Raw genomic sequence first — 23466 nt, forward strand, 5'->3', positions numbered from 1 at the left:
TATGAAATCTCACATGTACAACTATTCATCTATTCTTCAAAAATAATTCATACTTTCAATCCCAACTTTCTACAGTAGCAATAATTTTGTATCATCTTCATTTAGCAATTAAAATTTCACACACCCCATATATTAACATGTATAATATCCAAATGCAAAACTTTGGGAATCATATATAAATAACAATGGAATACATTATCTTTGGGATAAATGTATCCTGATGACATTAAGGGAGGTGCAATTTCTTGAAATACTCTTAGCCTTGAAAATCAAGAAGAATAAGAGATTCAAGATGGCAGATTAGAGGAAGGCTGTATTCCTAGTTGCTCCAAGGTTGGGGACTCAAGTAGTGGGAATACTTCTTCTCAGTGAGGTGAATGGGAGAAGAATTCACTGAAGTGCAATATTGGACCATCAGAGATTCTGAGAGACCCAGAAATTTGGATGCATTGAACAAACTGGGTACATTAGATCCAAACTGGTAGCGGCAGTGGCAGCAGTGCCATTTCACCACAGAGGGGAGGGATAACACACAGAGAAAACACAATGGACAAATTTGGTGTGGAGAATCCTGTACAAAGAAACTGTTCGAATTCAGTTGAGCAAAAAGTTACCAGGTCACCATAGTAACCTGGTTTTGAAAAGTACTCTTTGTTTCTCAACTGGCACGTAGAGAGCTGAGGGCCATAATGATCTTGAAGAGAACGTGCTCCATTTTGCTGCTGTGGGAGCCAGGAGATCATAGCAAATATTGCCATTCTATCCCAGGAAGTACCTGCTATATAGCTAGGGTGTACTTAGCAGAATGAGATCAAATCAGGCACAGAGAAGATTGCATTCAATGGAATTCAAGTCAGAGATATGGAGGGGAGTGAAACTCACTTTCCTTTGGGTCTGGTGGCTCACATGACCTGTTGAAGAGAGTCAGAAAACTGAACAGGCATGTGTAATTATATTTGGAGACTCAGCCTGGGAAGTCCAAATTCATGAGTGGTGAAGTGGGTAAGACCTGTGGAGAGGTTAGTTCCCCTGCCCTGAGTGGAATTCTCAGCAGGTCTCTGAAATCCAGATACCCAGCAGAAATCACCAACTACCTAGCATTATAGGTGTGTTGATCTAACCTTATCATGAGGAAGTCTCAAAGGCCTGATTAAAGCTAAGCCCCAGCCACTGGAAGTCCCGTTTAGAATTCTGCAGCAGACCCACCCTGGAAATGCATCAATCTGGTCTATCCAGACAAAAGTCCAATCAACAGTACTTCCCATTTCATCTACCTTGTACTAGTGTGAAAGGAAGCTAAAAGCCATTCCAGTCAACTTCAGTTTCAGGTCACACCAGATGGGACCTCAGTGAAAACACACACACACAAAGAAAGGGTTTAACAACCCCCAGACCTTACTCTCAGTAAGGGGTCCATGGCATAAGAAGAAACAAAAGGAAGGGCTTGGATAGCTCAGTAGTACAGTGCTTGTCTATCATGCGTGAGACCATGACTTAATCCCCAGAACACACACACACACACACACACACACACACACACACCAGAAAGAAGTGCAATAAACATCCCTCATTGTCTATAGTATTGGCCATTTCAGTGATCTAATTTTCCTTATGTCCCTTCCTGTCTTTCTTTCATTTATTTTTTCAATTTTAATTTTATTTATTTATTTATTTAGTTGGTGTTCTTGATGTTCTGATTGGTTCACAGATGTACATACACATGCATATTTATTTTTCTTTGTGTTTTTAGCATTTTTATGTTTTTTTTTAATTTTTCTTTTTTGTCTTTTGGGGGTTAGGATTTTTTCTTTGTTATTTTGGCTTTCACATATTTTTGTTAGTTTCTCTTTCTCTCCTTCCTTCTCTCCATAATAGTCAAATTCTCTTCTTCTCTCTTTATTATGTTTTATTTTTTATCCTCCTATATAGTCATTACTTGCTATATCTTTTCTGCTTGTTCTGTGTTTACATTTGAACATTCTAAACTTTCTTTTACCTTTCTATCACATTTTTTTTTCTCTCTTTTTTTTGCATTGGGGGAAGGAGAGGGCAGGTACTGGGGATTTAATACAAGGGTACTTTACCACTGAGTACATCCTCAGCCCATTTTTAATTTTTTTTTTTTTTTTTTTGAGACAGGTCTCACTAAGTTACTTAGGGCCTTCCTATGTCACTAAGATTGACCTTGAACTTGTGACCCTCCAGCCTCAGCCTCCCAAATCACTGGCATTGCACCTGGCACATTTTATTTTCTCTTAATGAGTTTCACCAACTTTTAGAATCTTTTGTTTTATGTAATTCCTTCCCCTATCATTAGGTCATTGCAATTAGTATTATAGATTGTGTAGTTGACACCTGCTATTTACTCTAATGCTAGACTTAATTCAGACCTATTTATTGTTGCTGTTAGCAATTTTTGACCCCGCCATTCCTGTTTTTGTGGCAATTAGTGCTGCAAATTCATAGCAGGCACTGTGTATTAACAGTTGTATATTGTTTACTGCTGTTGTTGCTGTTGCTTGTTTCTCCCTTTTCTGCAAGAGGTTAGGAATCCACAGGAACACTATGAGTTCCCAGGGTAGAAATTCTGCTATTGAACTAAACTCAGCCAAAAGATAGGGGATCTTGTTCCACACACATACTAACCACATTCATATTTCAACACTGTTTTAATATAACAAAGAGGGAAAACAAAAAACTCAAAGCAATGATCAGGTTATAAGAAGAAATGGCTGGGAGTTTGGGTTCAAGGTCCACTCATGGTTGTTCATTATTCACACTAGAAACTAAAAGAATTCATGACAACTAAGTGGACTCCACAGAAAATACTTGAAGAAACACTACACGCCGAAGAACACATAAACAAACAACATAGCTCACAAATGGAAAGATTTCATTTAAAAAGTAGCCATACAAGTGAGTAACAGTATCAAATTCAACACTAGAAATAAATCAAAATAGCAGGAATTAATAAGCATCTCCCTATAATAATAGCGAATGTAAATGGTTATCAACTCTCCAATTAAATACATAGACTGGCAGAATGGATTACAAAACAATACTCCACTATATGTCACTTCCAAGAGACTCACCTTACTTGCAAGTCAGCAACCGGCTGAAAAGGGAAAGGATGGAAATTGATATGCCATGCAAATGAAGCCCCAAAACAAGCAGGAGTAACTAGTTGCTCTCATAATTGACAAAGCCAACTTTGAGCCAAAATTACTCAGAAGAGGCAAAGAATGTCACTTCATACTAGTAAAAGAAGCACTTTAACAAGAAGATAAAATTGGTCATAAAAATTTCTGCTCCAAATGTCAATGCATCTAATTACACAAAACAGACACTACTCTTTGTAAAGATTCAAACGCTAGTACATGATACTAGGTTATTTCAACACAGTTCCCTTACCAACAGATAGGACATTCAGATATAAACCCAGTAAAAATAATTCAGACCTAAAAATATAATATAATTCAAACGAACTTAATAGATATCTACAGAGCTTTTCATTCAACAACAGCTGAATTCACTTCCTTATCAAATACTTGTGAAACCTGTTCCAAAACAGAACGTATTTTTAGGCAACAAAGCAAATCAGCAAATACAAAAAAGTCAATATAATTCTTTGTATCTTGTCTGAGCATAATGAGATGAAATTAAAAATCAGTACTAAATAAATTATAGAAATACATGGAGATTGAATGATGTACTTTTGGGTGATAAATGAGTGACAAAGTCAGAGGAGAAATTTTAAAATTCTTAGAATTAAATAAGAACAGTGATACAGCATATCAGAACCTCTGGGATACTATGAAGGCAGTCCTAAGAAGAATGGTTTTTTGGTCCGGTTTTTGTTTTGTTTTGTTTTTTTGGCTTTTGGTTTGGGGTTTGGGGTTTTTCTTTGGAGGGGGTGTTTTGTATTTGGGTATTTTTGTACCAAGGATTAAACCCAGGGTGCTTCACCACTGAATCAGTAAAAACCAGGCCTTTTTACTTTTACTTTTTAATTTTGAGACAGGGTCTTGCTAAGTTGCTTAGAGCCTTAGTAAGATGCTGAAGCTAGTCTCCAGTTTGCAATACTCCTGTCTCAGCCTCTTAAGGCACTGGGATTACAGACAGTTACCCCTGGGCCCAATATAAGAAGGAAGTTTATGGCTAAAAGTGCCTACATAAGAAAATCAGAAAGATCCCAAATAAACAGACTACAGATGCATCTCAAGACCCTTAAAACAAGAACAAACAAATTCCAATACCAGTAGAAGGAAGGAAATAATTAAGATCAGAGTGGAAGTCAATAAAAAAGAAAATAAAAAAAATCAATACAATGGATTAATAAAACAAACTGTTGTTTCCTTGAAAAGAAATAAGATTGATAAACCCTTATCCAAACTAACCCAAGAAAAAGAGAAAAGACTCAAATTAATAAAATAAAGGATGAAAAAGGATAAATCACCACAGATATCACAGATATCTAGAGGATCATTAGGGACAATTTGAAAACTTACACAGTAAAAAATTTGAAAACCTAGAAGAAATAGATACATTTCTACATGCATATGAATTGCCAAAATTAAAATAACGTATAAAATGTTGAAGTCCTAAACAGAACAATAACAAGCAATGAGATTCAAGCAATAAGAAGAAAAAAAAAAAAGAAAAAAAGAAAAGCTCAATACCTGATGAATTCCCAGCTGAATTATGGGTCCTTTAAAGATAAATTAATGCAAGTGTGCCTCATAGTATTCCATGAAATAGAGGGAGGTGGAGCACATGTAATTTCAATCTATGAAGTCAGTATCACACTGATACCAAAACCGGATAAGTACACATTAAGGAAAGAAAACAACAGACCGATATCCCTAATGAATTTGGATGCAAAAATCCTTAATATAAAATTAGTAAATCATATTCAACAAGAAGATTATACATCATGACTAAGTTGGGTTTATTCTAAGATTACAATGGTTTACCACTTTTCAGAGGCATTTCGAGTTGGCTGGACTGTGGAGATCTGAAAGTTTCAACTGCTGCCAGAGAACCCAGAAAGCCCAGAAAACACAGAATCACTTACTGGATTTGTTGTCTTTTCCTGTAAGTTTGTCGAGATTGATTTTAGTGTCTTCAGTCATAAAAGATTTCAGAAGAGGGGATCCAAGATGGCGGACTAGAGGGAGGCTGCGTTCCTTGTCGCTCCATAACTCTGGTTTCAAGCAGAGGATATCTGTTTCTTGGTGAGGCAGGTTTTGCTGCTTATCGATTCCCTGGTGTTTACCCCATTTTTCTGCTATGATCACCTGCAGTCTGCCAGCATATCGATGCCTTTTTTGAGTGCAGATTGCTCACTGTCAGACACCTATCATCCACCATTTGCCTGCCTCTGGCCGGTTCATCACCTGCCTTACACCTATTCATCACCCAATGCATGAGGTTCACCTCCCAATCGTCGGACAACAGTCAGCAAACTGATCGCCGACTGCCAGTGGAGCACCAGCTGCCTGCTGTTGACTGGAAGTTCACTGTTACAGTACCTGCAGGTTTGATTACACGTGGCTGCCGCCATTTTGAGACAACAGCCAGGCCCCGTAGGACCCCTGGCCAGACTGATTGAGCCCCATCTCCAGGATACCTCAGCCTGACCAATCACTCCCTGCCTCTGGGGCCCTCACATCAACTGACTGTTCCCTGCCACCAGGACCCCCAGACCAACCGACTGCACCCTATCACCGGGACCCCAGGCCGACTGATTGCAACTGGCCTCCAGGATCCCACAACCACACCAAACACACCCGACCTCCAGGACCCCCGCCTGATCAACCGCATCCCGCCTCCAGGACCCCCAGTTGGCCATGGCCACACCCTGAGCTGTAGCTCCCCATTTGCCAACACATTTTGAAGCCAGAGCGACCACCTTGGATAATCCTGGAAGCTGTATCTCCCATTTTTAGGTGGGGCAAATCCCATCCAGAGACCCCTGCTGGAGACTTGAAGCTCATTGTCAGGTACCTCTCGTGCATCAGGCTACTGAACACTGGGAGGTTTCATTGCTATATGACTTATATTGTAGATTTTCTTTTTGCTCCTTATAGAAAAAAATTAAGTTTTTATTTCTTTACTTTTCTTGCTCTCTTTTCATTTTGTTTACCTGTTCCCTCAGAGTCTCTTTCTCCCTTTTTTGCATGCTAACATCCAATTTCTTTTGATTACACTCTCAGCCTTTCTATCTAGAACTTCTTTTTTTTTTTTTTTTTTTTTTTTTGGGGTGCTGGGGATCAAACCCAGGGCCTCTATCTAGAACTTCTGTATAATCTTTTCTTATCCCATTAACAACCACATTCTACATCCCTCTGCATCCTCTTTGTCTCCATTTGAAACTGCAGACCTTATTGCAAATTTGTTTGTTTTACGGAAGATAATATTTGAACTCATTCTGTTTATTATGACAATTTTGTTATTGTCCTCATAGGGGCTATTTGGTCTAGGATTGCATAGTGTCTGAATTGGGCACTGCTAATATTGATCTCCCCTTAAATAAAGGGTTTTGGAAACCTATAGGGAGAAATTTGCAATGCCCCAGATCTGCACTGCTAGAGGGGAAGATACATGAACAACATGAAAAAACAAGGGAAGAAAATGATCCAAACAAATCTAGATTCTATATTAATAGAATCCAATGACAGTATGTTAGAAGAAATGTCAGAAAAGGACTTCAGATTATACATGATTAAGATGATTCATGAAGCAAAGGATGAGATAAGAGAGCAAATGCAGGCAATGCATGATAATACCAATAAGCTGAAGGAGCACCTGTAGGAAGCAAAAGATCATTTCAACAAAGAGATAGAGATTCTCAAAAACAACCAAATGGAAATCCTTGGAATGAAGGAAACAATAAACCAAATAAAAAACTCAATGGAAAGCATCACCAAAAGACTAGACCACTTGGAAGACACAACCTCAGACAATGAAGGTAAAATATTCAATCTTGAAAATAAAGTTGCCCAAACAGAGAAGATGGTAAGGAATAATGAACGAAATCTCCAAGAACTTTGGGACATCATCAAAAGACCAGATTTAAGAATTATTGGGATTGAGGAAGACACAGAGATACAAACCAAAGGAATGAACAACCTATTCAATGAAATAATATCAGAAAATTTCCCAAGCCTGAAGAATGAAATGGAAAATCAAATACAAGAGGCTTACAGAACACCAAATGCACAAAATCAAAACAGATCCACACCAAGGCACATTATAATGAAAATGCCTAACATCCAAAATAAAGATAGGATTTTGAAGGCCATGAGAGAAAAGCATCAGATTACATATAGGGGGAGACCAGTACGGATAGCAGCCGACTTCTCAACCCAGACTCTAAAAGCTAGAAGGGCCTGGAACAACGTATTTCAAGCTCTGAAAGAACATGGTTGCCAACCAAGAATCCTATACCCAACAAAACTAACCTTCAGATTTGAAGATGAAATAAAATCCTTCCATGATAAACAAAAGTTAAAAGAATTTACAAATAGAAAGCCTGCACTACAGAATGTTCTCAACAAAATATTCCATGAGGAGGAAATGAAAAACAACAATGTATGTCACCAAAGAGAGGAAATACCTTAAAGAAAAATCCATTCAAAGGAGAAACCAAGTCAACTTAAAAACCAAAAATAAGCAAAATAACTGGGAATACAAACCATATCTCAGTAATAACCCTGAATGTTAATGGCCTAAACTCATCAATCAAAAGACATAGACTGGCAGAATGGATTAAAAAGAAAGACCCAACAATATGCTGCCTGCAAGAGACTCATCTCATAGAAAAAGACATCCACAGACTAAGGGTGAAAGGATAGGAAAAAACCTACCACGCACATGGACTCAGTAAAAAAGCGGGGGTTTCCATCCTTATTTCAGATAAAGTGGACTTCAAGCCAAAGTTAGTCAGAAGGGATAAAGAAGGACATTTCATACTGCTTAAGGGAACCATAAATCAGGAAGACATAACAATAGTAAATATTTATGCCCCAAACAATGGTGCATCCATGTACATCAAACAAATCCATCTCAATTTCAAGAATCACATAGACCACAAACCAATAATTCTAGGTGACTTTAGCACACCACTGTCACCACTAGATAGATCTTCCAAACAAAAACCAACCAAAGAAACCATAGAAGTCAATAACACAATCAATTACCTAGGCTTAATAGACATATATAGAATATTCCATCCATCAACGAGCAGATTCACTTTCTTCTCAGCAGCACATGGAACCTTCTCGAAAATAGACCATATGTTATGCCACAAAGCAGCTCTTAGGAAATGCAAAAACATGGAGATACTGCCTTGTGTTCTATCAGATCATAATGCACTGAGAGTAGAAATCGATGACAAAATAAAAAACAGAAATTACTCCAACACCTGGAGACTAAATAATATGCAATTGAATGAAACACGGATAACAGAAAACATCAGGGAGGAGATAAAAAATTCTTAGAGGTCAATGAGAATGATGATATAACATATCAAAATCTCTGGGACACTATGAAAGTGGTACTAAGAGGAAAATTCATTGCATGGAACGCATTCCAGAAAAGAATGAAAAGTCAACAACTAAATGACCTAACATTACAGCTCAAAGCCCTAGAAAAAGAAGAACAGAATAACAGCAAAAGTAGTAGAAGACAGGAAATAATTAAAATCAGAGCTGAAATCAATGAAATTGAAACAAAAGAAACAATTCAAAAAGTTGACAAAACAAAAAGTTGGTTCTTTGAGAAAGTCAATGATATAGACAAACCCTTAGCCACACTAACAAAGAGAAGGAGAGAGAAAACTCAAATTACTAAAATTCGTGATGAAAAAGGAAATATCACAACAGACACCACTGAGATACAGAACATAATGAGAAGCTACTTTGAAAATCTGTATTCCAACAAAATAGAATCTACTGAAGACATTGACAAATTTCTAGACATATGCTCCTCCCAAACTGAACCAGGAGGACATACATAATTTAAACAGATCAATATCAAGCAATCAAATAAGAAGTCATTAAAAACCTACCATCCAAGAAAAGCCCAGGACCAGACGGATTCTCAGCTGAGTTCTACAAGACCTTCAAAGAAGAACTCATACCAATACTTCTCAAAGTATTCCAGGAAATAGAAAAGAAGGGTACCCTACCAAACTCATTCTATGAAGTTAATATCACCCTCTATACCCAAACCAGGCAAAGACACATCAAGGAAAGAAAATTTTAGACCAATATCCTTGATGGATATAGATGCAAAGATCCTTAACAAAACACTGGCAAACCGTATCCAAAAGCATATTAAGAAAATCATGCACCACGATCAAGTGGGGTTCATCCCTGGAATGCAAGGATGGTTTAACATCCGTAAATCAATAAACGTAATCCATCACATCAATAGACTTAAGGAAAAGAATCATATGGTTATTTCAATTGACGCAGAAAAAGCATTCAACAAAATACAACACCTCTTCATGCTCAAAACACTAGCAAAAATAGGGATAGTAGGAACTTCCCTGAACATTGTAAAGGCTTTTTATGCTAAGCCTGTGGCCAACATCATTCTTATGGAGAAAAACTAAAACCATTCCCTTTAAAAACAGGAACAAGACAGGGATGTCCTCTTTCACCACTTCTATTCAACATTGTCCTCGAAACTCTAGCCAGAGCAATTAGGCAGACTAAAGAAAGGGATACAAATAGGAAAAGAGGAACTTAAGCTGTCCCTATTTGCTGATGACATGATTCTATATTTAGAGAATCCAAAACATTCCTCCAGAAAACTTCTAGACCTCATCAATGAATTCAGCAAAATAGCAGGCTATAAAATCAACACGCATAAATCTAAAGCATTTTTATACACAAGCAATGAAACAACTGAAAGGGAAATGAGGAAAATAACTCCATTTGCAATAGCCTCAAAAAAAAAATAAAATACTTGGGAATCAATCTAACCAAAGAGGTAAAAGATCTCTACAATGAAAACTACAAAACATTGAAGAAAGAAATTGAGGAAGACCTTAGAAGATGGAAAGATCTCCCATGTTCTTGGATAGGCAGAATTAATATTGTCAAAATGGCCATACTACCAAAAGTGCTATACAGATTCAATGCAATTCCAATTAAAATCCCAATGATGTACCTTACAGAAATAGAGCAAGCAATCATGAAATTCATCTGGAAGAATAAAAAACCCAGAATAGCTAAAACAATTCTTAGCAGGAAGAATGAAACAGGGGGTATCGCAATACCAGAAATTCAACTATACTACAAAGCAATATAACAAAAATGGCATGATATTGGCACCAATATAGACAGGAAGATCAATGGTACAGAATAGAGGACACAGACACAAACCCAAATAAATAGAGTTTTCTCATACTAGACAAAGGGGCCAAAAATATGCAATGGAGAAAAGATAGCCTCTTCAACAAATGGTGCTGGGAAAACTGGAAATCCATATGCAACACAATGAAACTAAACCCCTGTCTCTCACCCTGCACAAAAATCAACTCACAATCGATTAAGGACCTTGAAATCAGACCAGAGACCTTGCATCTTATAGAAGAAAAAGTAGGTCCAAATCTTCAACTTGTTGGCTTAGGATCAGACTTCCTTAACAGAACTCCCATAGCATAAGAAATAAAAGCAAGAAGCAACAAGTGGGATAGATTCAAACTAAATAGCTTTCTCTCAGCAAAGGAAACTATCAGCAATGCGAAGAGAGAGCCTACAGAGTGGGAGAATATCTTTGCCACTCATACTTCAAATAGAGCACTAATTTCCAGAATATATAAAGAACTCAAAAACTCTACACGAAGAATACAAATAACCCAATCAACAAATGGGCTAAGGATATGAACAGACACTTCACAGAAGAAGATCTACAAGCAATCAACAAACATATGAAAAAATGTTCACCATCTTTAGTAATAAGAGAAATGCAAATCAAAACCACCCTAAGATTCCATCTCACCCCAATTAGAATGGCAATTATCAAGAATACAAGCAACAACAGGTGTTGGCGAGGATGTGGGGAGAAAGGTACACTCCTACATTGCTGGTGGAGTTGCAAATTAGTGTAGCCACTCTGGAAAGCAGTGTGGAGACTCCTTAGAAAACTTGGAATGGAACCACCATTTGACCCAGCTATCCCACTCCTTGGCCTATACCCAAAGGACTTAAAATCAGCATACTACAGAGATACAGCCACATCAATGTTCATAGCTGCTCAATTCACAATAACCAGACTGTGGAACCAACCTAGATGTCCTTCAATTGATGAATGGCTAAAGAAACTGTGGTATATCTATACAATGGAATATTACTCAGCTATAAAGAATAATAAAATTATGGCATTTGCAGGCAAATGTATGAAATTGAAGAATATCATGCTAAGTGAAATAAGCCAATCTCAAAAATCCAAAAGGCGAATGATTTCACTGATAAGCAGATGATGACACATCATTGGGAGGTGGGAGGGGCCAAGAATGGAGGAAAGGGGGACTGTATAAAGGGAAAAGAGGGGTGGGAGGTGTGGGGGGTAAGGAAAAAATAACAGAATGAATCAAACATTACTCTATGTAAATGTATGGTTATGCAAATGGTATGCTGTTACTCCATGTACAAACAGAAACAACATGTATCCCATTTGTTTACAATAAAAATAAATTAAAATTAAAAAAAAAAAAACAAGAAACAAAAAGAAAAATAGATTTCAAAAATGTTGGAGGTTTAAGATTGTGATCTCTTCTCCTGTGACTTTTGAGTTAAGGCCATCCCCCACAACAAACAAATAGATTTATTTATGAATATTGTCAGAAACAAAAACAAAACAAAAAAAGCAAAAAAAAAGATGGTTTACCATACGCAAATTAACAAATATAATTCACCACAGAAACAGAATTAAGGACAAAATCACATAGTCATCTCAATAGGTGCAGAGCAAACTTTTGACAAAATTCAGCATTTACTCATGAAAGCAAAACAAAACACTGAAGAATTCAGGGATAGAAGGAAGTTACCTCAACATTGTAAAGGTTATATACAACAAACTCAAAGCCAACATCACATTGAGTGGGGGAAAACTGAAAACATTTCTTTAAAATCCAGGAGAAGATAAGGATGTCCACTCTTGCCATGACTATTCAGTACAGTACTAGAAATTTTATCCATAGAAATTGGACAAGAAAAATAAATGAAAGGGATAAAAATTGAACGCAGGATTGATTAGGGAATCCTGTCTCAGGCCCCACTCCTCCTCAATTAGCAGAGCTGATGTGAGCCTAAGGACCTCCCTTTCATCCTGCCCCATTGCTGTTACTGGAGGAGCCAACTTCCCCAAAGTGCAAACAGCAAAATTTGTTTTAAAAAATTTGTCCAATCATGGAAAAGAGCATGTGCAGAACACCCATGTTTGACCTAGAAGGGACAATCCCCTATTAAGACCCCATACCTTTAACTTGCAGTTCATACATCTAATGTAAAGCTTGGAATAGGTATTTAGTGGTTGTGCAATAAGAATTATGAGTAAGACACAAGAATCTGTCAATCACCTCTTGTTTAGCATAAGTCACTCCTTTCAAAAAGCTTACCAAAGGCAAGCAAAGAACTGAAAAGTGCATATAAGACCAAACCCTCTCTGATGGGTGGACAGATGTCTTTGTGATGCTCCCATTGCAAGGCTGCAGCATGTCTTCCTCCAGTAAACTCTCTTAACTGCTTTCCTTTGTCTTGAACTCTCACACCCCACACACCAATCATCATCTAAACACCCCATGACGAAAATGAGAAAAAGAAGTCAAATTATCATTGTTTGCAGATGATGTGATCCTATACCTAGAAGATCCAAAAAGAAAAAAAAAAAAAACTTCATGAGAGGAAATCTAGAACAAATAAATTCAACGAAGACCAGTTTACAAAAATCAACATACAAAAATCAATAGCTTATCTATATACCAACAATGAATCTGCTGAGAAAGAAATCAGGAAAACAGTACTATTCACAATATCCTCAAAAAGAAAAGAAATAAAAGAAACATGCAGGAACAAAACTAACCAAGGAGGTGAAAGACTTCTACAATGAAAACTATAGAACACAGAAAAGGGAAAGCTCTCCCATGTTTATGGACAGCCAGAATTAATAACATTTTAATAAAAATGGTCATATTACCAAAAGCAATATACAGATTCAATGCAATCCCAATCAAAATACCAATGACATTCTTTACAGAACTTGAAAAAAAAATTTCTTTGAAAGAACAAAAGTTCCAGTGAGCCAAAGCAATTCTTTTTTTTTTTTTTTTTTTTTTTTTTGCAGTCCTGGGGATTGAACCTAGGGCCCTGTGCTTGTAAGACAAGCACTCTACCAACTGAGCTATCTCTCCAGCCCTAGCCAAAGTCATTCTAAGCACACACACACACAAAAAAATGCAGTAGGCATCATGATACCTCACTTCAAATTATACTACAGAGCTATAGTAACAAAAACTGCATGGTGCTGGCATAAAAACAGACCAAGGTAACAGAATAAAAGACACAAAAATAAACCCACACCTATACAGTCACTTGACCCTTGATGAATGTGCCAAAACACACATCAAAGAAAAGACAGTCTTTTTAACAAATGGTGCTGAGAAAAATGGTTATCCATATCTAGAAGAATGAGACTAGAACTTTATCTCTTTCCTTGCACAAAAGTCAACTCCAAATGGACCAAAGACCTAGAAATTAGACTAAAAACTCTGCAACTCCTAGAAGAAACCATAGGGTCAACTCTCCAACGTACAGGCACAGGTAACGACTTTCTGAATAGGACTCCTAAAGATCAGGAAATAATACATGGTCTAATAAATAGCATGACTATCAACATTGAAAAATTAGGAAAATGTGTGATATGAAATTCATCAGATAATGTATTTGCTAGAGATGACTGTCCTATGTTCTAATTAAGTAATGCTGAAAGAGTTGAAAAATTGGGATGGCATCAAATTCAAAAGCTTCCGTGCAGCAAAGGAAACAATTAAGAATGTGCAGAGAGAGCCTACAGAATGAGAAAAAATATATATTTGTTAGTTATTCTTTTAACAGAGGATTAAAATCCAGAATATATAAATAACTCGAAAAACTTAACACCAAAAAAAAAAAAAAAATACACGATTAATGAATGGACAAATTAAACAGATATTTCTCAGAAGAAAAAAATGCAAATGATTAACAAATATATGAAAAATGTTCAACATCTTCAGCAATTAAGTACATTTTGTCAAAACTACACTGAGATTCCAGTTAGAATGGCAGTCATCAAGAATACAAACAACAATAAATGCTGGAGAGGAGGTAGAGGAAAAGGAACACTCTCACACTATTTGTGGGATTGTAAATCCCACATGGAAATCAGTATGGAGGTTCCTCAAGACTAAAAATGGAATTACCATATGACCTACATATACCACTCTTAAGTCATCACAGTATAGTGACACATGCATACCCAAGTTTACAGCATCACAATTCACAACAGTCAAACTATAGAATCAGCCTAGGAGCCTGTCAATGAGGGAATGGATAAAGTACATGTTACACACACACAAATGGAGTTTTATTCAGTCATAAAGAAGAATAAAATTATGTCATTTGCAGAAAAATAGATGGAACTTGAGAACAATATGCCAAGTGAAATAAGCCAAACTCAGAAAGTCAAGGGTCATATGTTTTCTCTCATATGTAGAAGCGAGAGAGGAAAAAGAAAAAGAAAGTTTGTTGCAGGTGGGAGGGGGGATCCTGGTGTCTCATGAAAATTGAAGGGAGACCAATAGAGTACAGGAAAGGAACCAGGGGGAGGGATGAAGGGAGGAAAAGGAGAAATGCTGAAGAGTATATTGGCCAAATATATGGCTAGATTGTGTTCATGTACAAATCTGAAACAATGACTTTTACCATTATGGAAAATTACAATACACCAATTAAAAATATGGAAAAAAGAAAAATAGAAAGAATAAAGGAAAATATTGTATGAGACAGAGAAAATTACATGGAATTAGAGAGATCCAGGCTAACAAATTCCAGCTCCACCACTTACTAGCTTAATCACTTGACAAAGTTAATCACTTCTTTAAGTTTCTGTTTCTTCATCTATAACATGAGAGCACAAGTACTTTCACGTCACTGGCGTGTTATCAAGTTTAGATTTAATAACAGAATGTGTAAAGCTACTCGGATGGTGTTCAGTAGCTGTCTTTTCTATTTTATACTGCTAAGAGATAGCAGTGTGATAGTGCTCACGAATGAGGCTATGAGGAAATAGTTCCACAGTTCCCTGAAATTATAAACTGTCATCTATTTAAAACATGTGTAGCTGCCTACACCCACAAACAGAAACTAAAGATTGGAAGAGGATTTCCCAAGAGAAATCACTGAAAAATGTAATTGTTGCCACAAAGCAAGATAGTTTAGCACGGGGGCAGTCCTTGGTCCAGATGTTCAAATGAAGTCTGAGGAGACATCTGAAGCAACCAGAATACCACATGCTCTAGGGGGTAGAAACAAAGGACTGCCCTCCTCCTCACTCTCAATTGCCTCGGGAGATTGGGACCTTGACCTTCAAAGAGATAGTTTAGGGTAGTGGTTAGAAGTATCAATTATACAGTCAGACAACTCTAGGGCCAAAGTCTTCTACTCCCTGGTTGGCTGATCTTGGGGAAGTTGCTTAACCTCCCTAATCATCAGTTTTCCCTTGGGAATGATAATGATAAAGTCATTAAAAGAGCTGTTTCATGAGGTGACATACTCATATGAGGTGGGAACGAATGAAACGAAATCCATATATAATGCTCTCAGCACATAATAAATTATCTGTAAAGAAGCAATTAGGGCTTGATAATGATAATGATAGCAAGTGATATAGGAAAGTTTGTTGCCTGAATGACATTCAGAACACAGAGCTGAGCCAATGTGAAGATAAACAAGATGTACCCCATCTGCGTACAACGAATCAAAATGCAGTCTGTGAAAATTTAAAAAAATAATTAAAAAACAAAACAAAACAAACAAACAAAAAAACCCAAGAACTCCTCTTGGACCTTAGTGGACCAACTTCCTGGTGGTTTACTCTTGTGATCATTTGGACCTTCCACCATTTCTTCACAATTTCTGGTCCAAACAAGAATCTTGGACAGTCGAAAGAACTCCTGCAGAGGGTGACAGGTGGAGGGCCCAAGCTAGCTCGTAGCTACCCACAGGTGACCCTAGAGCTCTGGTCAAGGGTGGAAAGGCAAGGCCCTACACCTCACTGATGTAAGCAATAGCAACAAAAGAAAAAAAAAAAAGTTTATTTCTCGAAAACCCTTAAGAGCTCTGTTCTTGCAGAACTGAAAGTCCTCTGATCATGTTCAGGGGCTGCCACACCCAGTATCGATACTTTAAGATCACTTTATAAACTCCACCCACACTTCACCTCTGGCTTGCCACATTCTCTAGCCAGGTTGCTCTACATAGTATCTTTACCATTAGGCCTTTGCTTATGTTAAAATTCCCAGCTCCTCACTTTTCAAACGTACTCTCTGTTTTTTGACTTTAAAAGATCAGTAAGAAAGAAAATTTAAATCAAAGAAAATTTTTAAGATACCAAGTAAGTAAGAATCATATCTGAAGCTCTGAAAGGAAAAGTTCAAGAGGACAGGGGTAGTTGATCCTCAGTACCTTTAAGTAGATCAGTACAGCCTTTAGCAAAACTGTTAGTTAAACTAACATTAAATCTTGGTTTATTTAAACTATTTATGTTTTGTTATTGAAGTATTTTTTCTGTAAAAGGGTAATAGAATTTATCAACATAGTTAAGTGTGTGTTTTTTTTTTAAATCTAAAAGCACCAGATGCTTACAGGATCTTAGTTAATGGTCCAATTATGCCTTAGGCCTAAAAAATGTAATGTAAACTTTTAAAATAGATACTATTTTCAGTTTAACATCACAGTAAAATTCTATATCACAATCTCACAATTATTATTTGTGTAGGTTAATACTGATAACTATATGCAATTTAGTGTACAGAGACATTAACTTGCAATGTTTGCAACTTAGGATGTCATAGACTCAAGCTAACAGCAGTCTTATTAATACATGTAATTTTTATCACTCAGAAAATTTATCATGAAGATGTAGAAGATACATCAATATCAAAACACTTACAGAAACAGTGATTATACCTTCGCCATTTATCTCTGTCTGAATATTTACACTAGTGCTATGCTCACACCCTTATTCACAGCACATTAGAAAATACCCGAAAGCGTCACAGGGACTCCCTGCTAAAGAATTCTTTTACTTACCATCCTGTGATTTTTTTGTAAAGATGACGTTTCTTGTATAAGATAACTTTTATGGGGACCCAAATCAATAGAGTCACTGAAGCCACATAGGCAATAGAACAGGAAACGATCAGCCAATAATGTGTTCGATCAGACATATTCCTGGTCCTTTGATAGGCAGTGGCAAACTGCTCCATAATCACAAGCGTGGGGACTGAGAAAGCAGCAAACTCCAGCAGCTCAAAAACCATGAGCTTGATCAGTCTTCCAGAAGCCATCCTGGAAAGCAAGCAGCCGGGGAACCCCTGCTCCCCTTTTGACTGTGAGCAGCATATGGACACACAGATACTGAATGAGGATCAAGTTCCTTGTACTCAAATCACTAACCAGTGACTTTATTCTTTTATTGACCCTCATATGGTTCAATGATCTTCTAACTTAACAACCACGGTCTCTTAAAGACACAGGGCCATTATGGAAGTGATCGCTAAATGTATTTGCATATCCATTATTAGAAATCAAATAAACTCTAAATCTTGCCTCAAAACACTGGCAAAAACAGAGGTTTGTTCTAATGTAATGTTTATTGCTAATTTTATCACAAAAACACATATAATATTCAAACCTTGTTAAGTAAAACATGGAACAATGTCATTTTAGAATTAAAAAGAAAGATGTAATCTGACCCCAAATTTTCATATCTAAGTAAATTCAGGCAAAGAGAGATACTCAGACTCTGCATCTTCATCTTAGAAAACTGCCCCTCGTTCTTCCTCAAAGTATTTTAAGAAAGAGTTTGAATTTATTTTGTCAAATTCCTAACTAGAATGTTTTCTTACACTTATTTTCATGCATTATTTCACATTGATTGTCTTAAACCACAGATTAACATTATTTTATTAGTCAGGAAACTAAAATGACAATATTAGAAAAATTTTATCAGGATTAGCACAATAAAAGGTATCTCTAGTCTAAAAGCATATCAAATATTTACAAAACAATAATTATGTCCATGAACATCCTTTCTTCAAGAAATATATTTGAGTCAGGCACAGGGGTGCATACCTATAATTCCAACAACTTGGGAGACAGAAGTAGGAGGATCACAAGTTCAAGATCAGCCTCAGCAACTTAATGAGACCCTGTCTCAAAATAAAAAATAAAAAGATCTGGGGGTGGAGCTCAGAGGTAAAGTACCCCGGGGTTCAATTTCCACTACCAAAAGTAAATGAAGAGTTACACACACATACACACACACGCAAAGAAAATATATTGAGCACTTAGGGTGAGTGCTTTCCAAGGGTGTGAAGACAAATGAATGACAGAGGTTCCTGTCCTGAAAATGCTCCCAGTCCAATGGAGAACACAAACCTATAAACAGCAGAAAAGAGCAAAGGTCAGAAGCAGAAACGCTGTGGTGACACACAGAAGAACTTGTCCTTGGAAAAATATGGATGATGGAGACGGATGGGGGTTGTCAGCGATATTTCAGGCAGAAAAAAGGAGCCAAAGAGGATGCACTGCTTAATAGAGTCTGTTGCAGCACAGCAGGGAAGAGGAGAGTGATGTTAGAAAACTTGGAATGAAAAAAAATAAATCCCATTAAGGATTGGGAGAGGGGCATGGCAGGCAGTGAAAAACAATGTTTTAATGTTTTCTAAAACACAGGAGTCATTTGATCATTTGGGAAGTAAAGGCAGTGCTGATGTGGATAAAGGACAGAAGTGGCATTAGCAGGAGGCAGGGAAGCCTGGTGGGAACCACAGAGGAAGCCAGGCAAAAAGTGACAGCGTTTGCTAATGCAAATTGAGGGGGTGGGTGACCAGGAGGGAACTGAATCAAGAGGCAGTGACTCCTGTCTCTCCTACAAGCTTGCTTCTCTAGGTGGTCCTCCTCCCCCAACCGTGCCTTCTGTCAGACTGATGCAAACCAGGATTTCTCTAGGTGCCTCTCCCACCCATAATTTCCCTCTGGTTTATAATCTCTTTCACCTCTAACTTCAAAGATAACACAGAGCATTAGCATTCATGTGATATGACCTGCTCTTCTCTGTCATGTGGAATGCTCTGATCACTAGCTGTGCTTTCTTGGAGCAGGAGGGAGGCTGGGATCCTTGCCCTCTGCCCATAGAAAGCCCCACTGTGTGTGAAGAAATCATCAACTGTTTTAATGTTGTCCACTGAACACTTCCTGTGTGCAGATCACGGCATCCCTGTCTACTTACATACGGGTCAGGGAGATAACGCGAACGCACAGGTGAGATCTGAGAACACCTATGCAGCGTGCTGCACAGGTGAGGGCTGTGAAGGGTCACACGGTTCCCCAGGGTCCTCCATCCTCCTTCTCCAGCCACATCTGTCTGGACAGACGGGCTCTGAGCCATGGAATATCGACATAAGGCCTAGTGTCACCTGAGCCAGTCGAGTCTCACCCTTAGGAATTTGGACTAAGAAACATGGGGAGAATTTGCTAAGTGGATCTAAAGAAGGCCATGATTGAGGGTTGAAATTCGAGCAGCCAAACTATATGTGCTAGGACCAGCCCTAGCATATTGGCAATACTCAGTAACTCTCTGATAAAGGGATGGATGAACGAACAGAGGCCAAACAATGAGGAAACAGAGAAGTGAGTAGGGTCACAATGCCAATCTGGAGAGTGAGAAGACTGGGACAGATGTGACAGGGAGCAAAAAGCATATTGAGAAAGCACAGTGTCTCCACAGGCACCTCAGGTGGAGAACTCTCCAGTTCATACACATCCCTACACAGGCAGCTGTTCCTGGCCGCCAAAAGGGCTTGAGAATAGCAAAAAAAAGTATGTGTAGGAACAGGGGCCAAAAATCACTCAGAAACAGCATGTGCAAATACTGTACGATTCAGAGGAAAACACCGGATCGAAAAAAATCCCCAAGGTAGAGTAAATCAAGTGAAGCCTTCCCAGAGGAAGTGAGTTTGGGCCCGCACTGATCTTTCTGTTGACTCAAAGCAATAGCTACAATATTCCTACAGTAATTGTCTCTGTGTACTGCAATGACATGTCCTTTGAAAAATATTTCTGAGAGTTGAGGAGGGAGCAGGAGAGAAGCAGGTTGCAGACACTGTGTATAAGAATATCAATGGCCCAATCCCATTTTTGTCTTAAAATATTGTAGTTGTAGATTTATATGTAAATTTTAAAACCCAAAAAGATACTCATCAAACTGTTGATAGTGTTGACCCTGAGGAGTGGGGGAGATGCAGTTAAGATTTTTGCCTTCTACTAATATTACCTGTTTGAATATTTCACAAGCATTAAAGTTAGAAACTGATTTTAGACTAAGAAAACCCAATTTTTAAAAATTCCAATTGAATAAAAAGTTTGTGCTCTATTATTTTAATCTTTCCTTCACCACTTTGTTTTCCCTTACTTTTCTTTAAGCAGAAGTCAGACAAACAAACTTTACTTCCACTTATCCTGCTAATGGCAGTACTGAAAAGCAGTGAAATGTCCAAACAGCAAGCAGAAGACAGAGGAAAGCTTTGAATAACTTTCTCCTGGCTGGGCATTTGCATGTATTGGATTGCCTTCTGCTGTCATATGAGAAAGATGGAAGCACAGCCTTCATGCTTTAACGCTCAGTTCAAGTGTTTCCCACTCTGTGCAACCTTTCTTGACTGACTTCCTCCAAATAGAATTAAGCATTTCCTTCTTTGTGTCAAAATATCTTTTGAATCCTAGGGTAGACTTATCACCCTCAGTCTTTGGTTTACATGTGGTCCCTACAAATCCAAGGCAGAGAACATCTGCTTTCATTTTTGCATCATCATCTCTCAGCACGGTGTCTAGTACACACTAGGTCCTTAATACGTATTCCTGGAAGGAAGGAATGAATAAAGGAAGGATAAGAGAAGTGGGGTGCAGTTCGGGAAATGTGCAGGGCTTTGATAATGGCTGCTCTTTTATTCCAAGGGAATGCTGCCTCTCACATCGACATTCCAGAAGGAGAAATCATGCACCATCTGTCCCAATGTAACCTACTAACTCAGCCCACAACTTCCATTTCCCTGCTTGATCCCCTTCACCCTTGCTGGGCTTGGTCCCAGTTATAGCTAACAGGTCTCCTTCCTTCATAACCATGTCTCCTTAGGGAAAGAAAGACAAGACAAAGTCCTCTTGGACTGCAGATCTGACTACTTCCATGATGAATGTTAGGAAAAGACTCTGACCCTCTCCAAGTATTCACGAAGGCTTTACAGATGCTAATGCTGTATCTTCCCCAGGCTGCCCTCAAAATGAATTTGACCATTATCAAAGAAAACTAAAGAGGATTGTCTGGCCCAGGGGATAACCTTCGACTATTTCAGTTTTTAGTCCTTCTAAAGTGTCATTTGCCTGAATTACACTTAACAGATTAGCAGGCAAGGAATGTTCCTTCATGAGTGATAGAGCAACTAACTAGCTTGGCAAAGGAAAAGAATGCCATTATGCCAACATTAAGCAACCCTGGGAGGAAGGAATGCCAGAGCCTGACTTGGAAACAAAGACAAAGGGAGTTGAAAAAGGGGTTTTAAATCACCTACCCTTCAGCTGGGACCCGTTTACTCCAGGACTGACTCCTTCCCTTCTAAGTCCCCTGGCGATGCTGCTGTACAATTGCACTGCCAATAACTGGCAGGACATGGAGGAGGACATTGTCAAACCACCCAAATTCTTTTCTTGGATTTTTCCAATACCGATTTGAAGAACCCTGTGCCTTAGTCTGCTCTTTTTGCTCTCTTTAAGAACTTCCTGGTAGAGAACAGATTTGGCTTCCTGAGGCTGGATCTGTGATGGAAAGACTTGGTCTTGTGGTTAGAATTCACTTCCATGTAGGAGTGTTGATGCAGTGTTTTTTATTTTAGTAAGCAGAAGATATCATTCTGTCCAGAGGAACACCTGTTCTCCACACTTCCAACTGTCATTTCCTTCCTGCAGGCAGGAAGTCAAAAACTGAAAATCTAAAATTGTTAGTAAGATCATTTGTAATCTCAAGGTTTGTTCATTGTTTTCGGTGGAGGGTTTGTGAAACAAAATGTACAAACCGCCAGGAATGTTCTGGCATATCCGTGGCTTGTTTCCTGTGATCATATGTGGTGATGTGCAAAAAGGCAGAAGCCAGTCGAGTGAAATTGCTCTGAGGATCAAGCTGGATCTTGGGAGAGCCCAGGGAGGAGGAGAAAGTGTGTCTCTGGGCCTCATTTACTGATTATTTACAATTTCAAAAAGTTGCTGATCCTCATAAGCAGGTGTTACCAAATTAATCACCTGAAGGAACTTAGTAAGCTCCTGACACCATATGCTATAAGCCATCGTCACCACTGCTAATAAGCACTTGCAGACTGGACATACTAAATTTATAGTATAGGACAAAGTATAATTTCATCTGTCTGGCTATGATGTAATTTATGCAATTTTGTAAGAGCAAAGATGATGGCAGATTCGCTTTTGAAACCCTTTTGACTTAAGTAACTCTTCTTGAAATTAACAAAATGTAGAGAATGTCCTTCATTTAAAAAAAAAATTATGCTCCCTTGAAATGGCTTTCTATTATAATTACCCAGGTCTTAAAAGAAAAAGAAAAAAAAAAAAAAAACCAAAAACAAATCAATACCTCCCATTCCATTCAATAACCATCACATAAACTGTGTACATAGCAAGCTAGGAATTACAAAAAGCAGTATTTAAGGAAAAAAAGTCACTTCAGTTTTCACAATATTCCTCAAATTTTATTTTTCAAGAGACTCAACAATTTGAGTTGATCTTTCAAGTATTTCAACATAACAAATTTAAGCAAATAAATAAAACTTATTTAAAAGTAGGTACAGCCTTAATCAGTTAGCATAAATTCATCCCAGAGTTTTCAAGGATGCTTTGGCCTAAATTCTCCAAATCTTCACTGTTAAGAGGTTGTTTGCATTTTTCTAATTTTTGCTTACTTAAGTTAAAGAAACTTGAAATGACTCTAGGTAGTCTTGCCTATACGCTCACAAAATGAGGCAACAATTACATAGAGGGAAGTGAGGGGGGTTGTAAAAATGGTGGACTGAGACAGACATCATTACCCTGTGTACATGTGTGATTACACGAATGGTATGAATCTACATCGTGT

The 23466-nt window shown here is 37.9% G+C and overlaps 1 protein-coding gene across 1 annotated transcript in view; it reads right to left on the reverse strand.

The window, feature by feature from the left end:
• Positions 1 to 17617, reverse strand: part of Tmem236 (transmembrane protein 236) — a 59204-nt gene extending 41587 nt beyond the window's left edge. Inside the window, exon 1 of the mRNA XM_047521411.1 lies at positions 17361 to 17617. Coding sequence (XP_047377367.1) covers positions 17361 to 17617 — 257 coding nt within the window. The remainder of the gene's footprint in view (positions 1 to 17360) is intronic.
• Between the last annotated feature and the right edge of the window lie 5849 nt (positions 17618 to 23466).

Source organism: Sciurus carolinensis, chromosome 12 (genome assembly GCF_902686445.1).
Source record: "Sciurus carolinensis chromosome 12, mSciCar1.2, whole genome shotgun sequence".
Taxonomy (NCBI): domain Eukaryota; kingdom Metazoa; phylum Chordata; class Mammalia; order Rodentia; family Sciuridae; genus Sciurus; species Sciurus carolinensis.